Source organism: Pundamilia nyererei, unplaced genomic scaffold (genome assembly GCF_000239375.1).
Source record: "Pundamilia nyererei isolate P.nyererei 1_Seehausen unplaced genomic scaffold, PunNye1.0 scaffold00100, whole genome shotgun sequence".
Lineage (NCBI taxonomy): Eukaryota > Metazoa > Chordata > Actinopteri > Cichliformes > Cichlidae > Pundamilia > Pundamilia nyererei.
In genome coordinates this window covers 542,984-548,959 of record NW_005187501.1, presented here as the reverse complement: position 1 = coordinate 548,959, position 5,976 = coordinate 542,984, and the positions used below count along the sequence as shown (strand labels likewise).

At 43.9% G+C, this 5,976-nt stretch overlaps 2 protein-coding genes across 4 annotated transcripts in view; one reads left to right on the top strand and one right to left on the bottom strand.

Annotated features, from left to right (window-relative positions):
- Nucleotides 1-6: 6 nt before the first annotated feature.
- On the bottom strand, nt 7-4,832 carry spata2 (spermatogenesis associated 2). Of its 2 annotated transcripts, none has more exons than XM_005740426.1 (3): nt 4,776-4,832; nt 2,991-3,813; nt 7-1,807 (listed from the first exon to the last, which is right to left on the bottom strand). In XM_005740426.1, the coding sequence occupies exons 2-3, from the start codon at nt 3,339-3,341 to the stop codon at nt 452-454; spliced, it is 1,707 nt and encodes a 568-aa protein (XP_005740483.1). In that variant the 5' UTR covers nt 3,342-3,813; nt 4,776-4,832; the 3' UTR covers nt 7-451. The 2 variants fall into 2 exon arrangements, with proteins under 2 accessions (XP_005740483.1, XP_005740484.1); XM_005740427.1 differs by lacking the exon at nt 4,776-4,832 and adding an exon at nt 4,688-4,759.
- A 117-nt stretch (nt 4,833-4,949) lies between these two features.
- The window catches only part of rnf114 (ring finger protein 114), a 4,353-nt gene continuing 3,326 nt past the window's right edge, over nt 4,950-5,976 (top strand). Inside the window, exons 1-2 of one of the 2 annotated variants that reach the window (XM_005740424.1) lie at nt 4,966-5,031; nt 5,253-5,461. In XM_005740424.1, coding sequence (XP_005740481.1) covers nt 5,325-5,461 — 137 coding nt within the window. In that variant the 5' untranslated portion in view covers nt 4,966-5,031; nt 5,253-5,324. Of the gene's footprint in view, nt 5,032-5,252; nt 5,462-5,976 lie in introns of both variants that reach the window. The other variant, XM_005740425.2, reaches the window with a different exon arrangement.

The window sequence follows — 5,976 nt, the reverse complement described above, 5'->3', positions numbered from 1 at the left end:
TAGGCAAAGTAGATTATGTTCATTTGGACGGAATTCATTCAAAATGAGAAGGAATTAAACTTTCTCCAGTTTCCCTTTTTGATGAGGACAAGATTTGAGGGATTTGGGAAGCGCTACAACATCACATGACTACTCAAGAGCAGGTAGCAAGGTAAAAGGAAGAAGAAATAGATAAAAGGCCTGATCTTGTACAAGGCAGAGAGATGGGCAGACGATATGGCTCTCTGTGGCATGTGCATCCAATGGCCCTACAACAGTAAGAGAAAATGTACATAGTTTAAAAGAGGGTTAGGAAAAATAAAACTAAGACCAAAAAAATAAATAAAGCACTGGACCGAGATGAAGAACATGAATAATTTAAATGGAAAGAAAGCTAAAGTAATCGTGCAAGAATATGTTGCAAGTTAAAGGAGGGGAGTGGAAGGGAAAAAGAATATTCTGTCTGCCTGATTCATCGGTACACCAGGTGAGATATGGTGCCAGTTTTGAAGTTGAGCTGATGGTTGGGCACAAAGTTGTGCTGAGGATTCTTTCGCGTGCACATATCTTTTGCATACAAGCCCATGCACGAGTCACATGACACTTTCGAACAGTTCACACAGGTGTGTGATGCACCTGGCTTGTTGCAAAACCCGCATCGCGATCCCCCCATGCTTATTCGCTCACTGCTGCCTCCCTTTGGTGTTGTCAAGGCAACAGACTTGCTGGGAAACAGCTTAGTGGACATGAGGGGCTTCTCCACCATCTGAGGGTGAGGGTGGGGATGAGAATGTGAGTGGGTCAGTGTGAGGGGGTGTGGATGGAGATGGGAGTGAGTATGAGTATTAGAGTAGACAGAGAGCTTTTCCTTGACAGGAATGTATCCATCAAGAGGTCGTGGAGATTTTAGATGGTAGTCCTGCAGGCCACAGCAAGGGGAGGGGTCCACATCATGACAGGCAGAACAGAGGATCATGTCACACCTCTGGCAGGAGGCCATTGTGGTGCAGCCCAGCCCGCAACCCTGGCACTTCACACTACCATGACCTTTGTGCAGCCACCCATCCCTTCCATCTCGAGGCTCTCTGGATAGAGGTCGAGACGGGGTCTGCCTTCCTCCTGTGCCAGCCCCACCCCTCTCTGTGTACAAGTCAATCTCATCTAAAGAGGATGGATGGTAGGATGTGTAGGGATCCGCTGGGGGAGGTGACTGAATTGGGAAGAAATCTGCAACAGGGCTATAGGAAGGTGGAGCAACCACAGAGGAAAGAGATATTGAGGTGCTGGGCCTGATGATCTCATCTTTCATATCCTCCTCTGCATCCACAAATAGAGGCTCCTTCCTCAGACTCAGTGAAGCCTTCAAGACAGGCTTGCTAACCGCTGCATGCCAGTGACCAGCCCCATCTGTAACATCCACAGACTTAGATGGTCGGCTACCTCGCCTAAGGTGGTGGGCATGAGGCTTTTCTATATCCAATGGCCGCACGGACAGCCGAGCCATATCTGCCCCAAGGCTGTCACGTCTGCGGAGCGCTTCAGCACAGCCAGCTGCATCATCTCTGCAACCTCTGCGGAGCTCCAGGGCCTCCAGTTCTGACGCTGAACCACGGGCCAGAGCCACTACCTCTCCCAGAAGACGACACTCTGCCTGGGCCAGGAAGAGTTCAAATGCCAACTGCCGCAGATGATTTGCACCTCCTGGATGCTCCTGCAAATGGAACTGCGAATCATGGTCACAGGTGTAGCCAATGGTGCGCATTAAAGTTCGGAGTTCAGCATCAGAAATGGCAGACTGCAGATGGTACACATATGGGCCAGTGAAGGTCTTAAAGAGAGAAATGAGAATCAGCATAAGTGTCAGTTGTTTAAAACAGGCTGACATGAAGCCAAAAATAAAGACAAAAACATATAGAAATGCACATCTTTATATGAAAAAACAGATGATTAGCACAAATTACAACAACCTCAATGTAAAGCTGCAATGGCCACCTCTCTAATAACAAATACTTATTTTAGATATAGTTCTAGATAGAATTAGCTGATAGATTCAAGGGAAAAACAAACAAAGTGCTTTAGAAAACCACCAGAAGTGGGGACAACTATTTTTTTCCTTTTTGGGTGGCAGAAGGCTGTCTAACATGTACAGAAATTTCCCATAGACAATCAGTTAACTTGATATCTTGTGAGGGTGAACGCCATAAGATCATTCATAACGGTTTCGGCTCTGTGTGCAAGGACATTTCCCTCTCCTATTAGGTTAGAAATGTTTCACACCAAACAACTTCGTATTGAGTTGCAGTGCTTTCCCTCTAAGAAGACAAGTAGAGCTAAAGAATGCCAGCAACATAAATCCCCAAAGCAAAACAGAGGGGTCAAGAGTTACAGCTTTCCTTTTAATTTGTCACTTATTCACCGAGCAGAAGCAATCATAATAACAGGTCCTCTTTGCATGTGTGTTCACTAAAATTACATATCTATACAAATTTTAAAAGTTTCAGAAAAATGTTCTTACTTTTAGATATTAATTTACTAAAAAACATGTCAAGCAGTTTAGGAAACAGGGGATAACCACTCATGTACTTTCAGATATGCTGGTGGGATCAAACTTTTGTTTGTATACACACTTTATGATGTTAGGATTAGACAACAAGTAATTAAGGTACAACAACACAAATCTCTTAAGATTATGCAGATATCTGATATCTGCATAAAGCCTGAGAATGTGTACACAAACATAAAAGTTTCGCTTACATACTAAAGGTCAGGAAAGATATTCATATATATTGCCTGCAAAAGACAGTCTGAAAGATATGCAAATTCACAAAAGTATTTCGGTGTACACACACACTGCCCTGATTAATTGCCAAAGCTCAGTATCTCAAAGCTCAAGACTGGACAATAATGATTCATTCTGTTATAACAAGTGTATTAATAGTGACATTTTGGCTATTAGAGTAAACTAATCTAAGCAAAGTATATTAAATATCCCATCAATAAAATAAAGTCACCTTTATACATCTGAATTCCTTCTTCCAAGGGAAGAGCAGGAGGTTGGTGCAGATGGTTTCCAGGGTATGGAAGGCTCTCTCCAGGCCCTTCAGGTTAACTCCTCTCTGGGAGCGGAGGGAGTTCTCCACTACCTCATAGAAACGCACCATGCGAAATCGCTGTGCCGGATCTGGCTGATAGGCTCCTAGCAGAGCTGTGGCTGTGGAAAGTAAGGCCTCACTGTCCTTGTGTCTGCTTCTTTCCCCTTCTTGCGTACTTCCAGTCCCCCTGTTATCCCCTCCTTCCTCCAGGCGCTTCTCCAGTGCTGTCACATACCTCCGGAACAGGTCCTCTTTTAACTTGGCATCCATTATTAGCAGCAGACTATTAGTCAGCTGTTATACTTTTCTGAGAGAGCCTCACACCTTTTAGCATGCCCAACCACAAAATGCCACATTCAGACACCATTTTTGGTTACCATTTTTTAAACCGTATACACTAATTGTTAATGTTGCGGAGAGATGGCAGAGGAGTCAGTCTTTGCATCCACTCAGTAGCACATCCTCTAAGCAAGAGGTGCAGTTTTCTAGTGCTTTCAGTTGGTGTAGCAAGGCTGTAGCCCATAAGGATGCCTTGGTATGAGCATCTCTGGTTTTGGCTCAAAACCTGACTTGTTTCCCAAAAAACAGGCTTCTGTCATGCAAGATAACGTCAGGGGGAGGTTTTCCTTGGCACACAGACTTGCATCTATTCCATTGCTTGGTTTCAGCATTGGTAGAGTTCAAGGTCACTCATCAAGACGACAGATTCATGATCTTGGGGTTGTTGTCAGCCATGTCCAAGCTGAAATGACACAAGCAATATCTGTTAAGATAAAAATATCATTTTCGGTTCTAGCCAAATGAAAATGCAATTTAACTGTGGTTAAGCATGTTTTGAAATATCTTGAGGTTCAGATAAGAGGGAAGATACACTAATCCAGGACCATCTCTGTAGAGATGTGAAGATGGATTCGTTTGGGTGGGTGGGTAGATGGGTTTTTTGTCTGTCACATAGTAAAAGGGCTTTTTTTTATTTGTTTGTTTTACAATGTACATAACCAAGAAAAAGGCCAGTGGAATTATAGCTTAAATAAGCAAGAGAGGAACTCATTACTGATGTATACATCCCTCTCACACGTTTGCGCCAGTGTAAGCGTTTCAGCTATTGGTACTACATGCGTGTAAACCAGAGTGGCGCTAACCCTAGCCCTAGCTTAGCTTCAACTCAAAACTCACAAACACATCGTGAAAATAGTACGAGGCTTGAACAACAGGAGAGCAAACATTTTGCTCTCAGATTCTTGCAAGCTGGCTGGCTATACCTGTTACCTGAAAATCTCTGCGAACATCCGCTCAACGAGCTAGCAACCAATGAGCCTTAGCCAGACTCATGCTTTACAACTGCGTATCTACTACAACAAATTTAGTCCACCGTGACCAATGGCAATATAAAGTAATACTCTTAGAGCGTATACATTAATTCTCCATGAATCTCAAACCCGATGCTGCCACTGCTATGGCCCCCCTACTGAATATAAGCTAAACAGTGAACGCCCATTTCAGCGTAGCTGGTTAGCTAACAATTGCTTTCGGCTAGCAGGGCGTTCCATCGCTACACAGACATTATTCGCCAGTTTAAAATAAAATATCAAGACACAGCGAGTTTTTAAGGTGACCTTCTTTTGGGACCAAGCGTTAATGCGCTCCCACTAGGGGATCAAGACGTTTTTTTCAAACAGAAATACCACCATTCGCCAATCTTACCTTTAACAAGTGCTAATCATGGCTAGCTACGCCTCCTCAGCTGTTGGAAATTCCCAGTATAACAACACGCATGCGCTCAATCCTGACAGTTCATCAGCATCAGGAGCCCACGTGCTAGGGAAGACGGGATACAGACCCCCAACTACATCATCCACAGTCTTCATTCATTTTTGTTTTTGTTTTGCTTGGGGGAAAAAAATATAGGCTCGCGTGCGCGCAGAGACAGATTTCCCGGGTTCATAATGATTTGCCGAAGGTATGCATTTAGTGGTGTGGATTTCCTGCTTTTTCGTTGTATTAGTGCCTGAATAATTTTGATTTATTTGTATAACTATATATTGTAATATTTTCAATGTCTCTGGGGGGTTTCAAAATCTAGTGGGAGGGGTGTGTCACAAATTTAGTAAATATGTCGTACAATTATGTGTTACGATGTTTACTTTCGCCGGTAACCCCGCCCCCTCGCGCTTAAAAAAGAACAAGAACCCAATGACGTCGTCACGGGGACGGTTGGTGCTGGTGGTTGAACCGACTCAGTGAAGAAAAGAAATGGCGATGCTCGGAGGCTTTAGCGCAGCACCTCACAAGAAGAACGCCTCGGACGGGAGCAACGACGTGTCCGAATTCGTCTGTCCAGTTTGCCTCGAAATATTCGACAGTCCCGTGACAACACAGTGTGGACATACGTGAGTATTTTTGCCGTTTATTTTCGGTCGCCCTCCCCCTAACCCGCGTCTGCCACCAACGATGCAGTGAAAAGAGGCAAAAACAATGGAGGAAAGGGCTTCACTTTAAATGTGTCGTCACACCAGAGTTGCAAAATATCGGCCTCGCGAGTGTCTTCTCGTGCTACGACCCCGTTTTTTCTGTTTTTCTCTCTCGAATATGTGACAAAAACAGTTCCAGCTTGCTAAATCAGTTTCAGTTTTGTTTACATCAAAAAGGAGGCCTCACTTGGGAGTTGTAGTTTGGATGTGTATTGCTCTAACTCTTGAAACCACTTTAAAGAACTACAAGTCCCTGGCTATTCTCGAGGTGGGGGGACTTTCCATATGAGTTACAGGAAGGTCCAGTCACTAGCATAATAAAGGCTTGCTTTAGTGAGAGTATTTGTTTTTTGTTTTTTCTCATGGCAGGCCATTCGTTAATGCATACAGAGTTGTTGCATGTTTTTGTTTTGTTTTGCTTGTTTGCTTGTGAT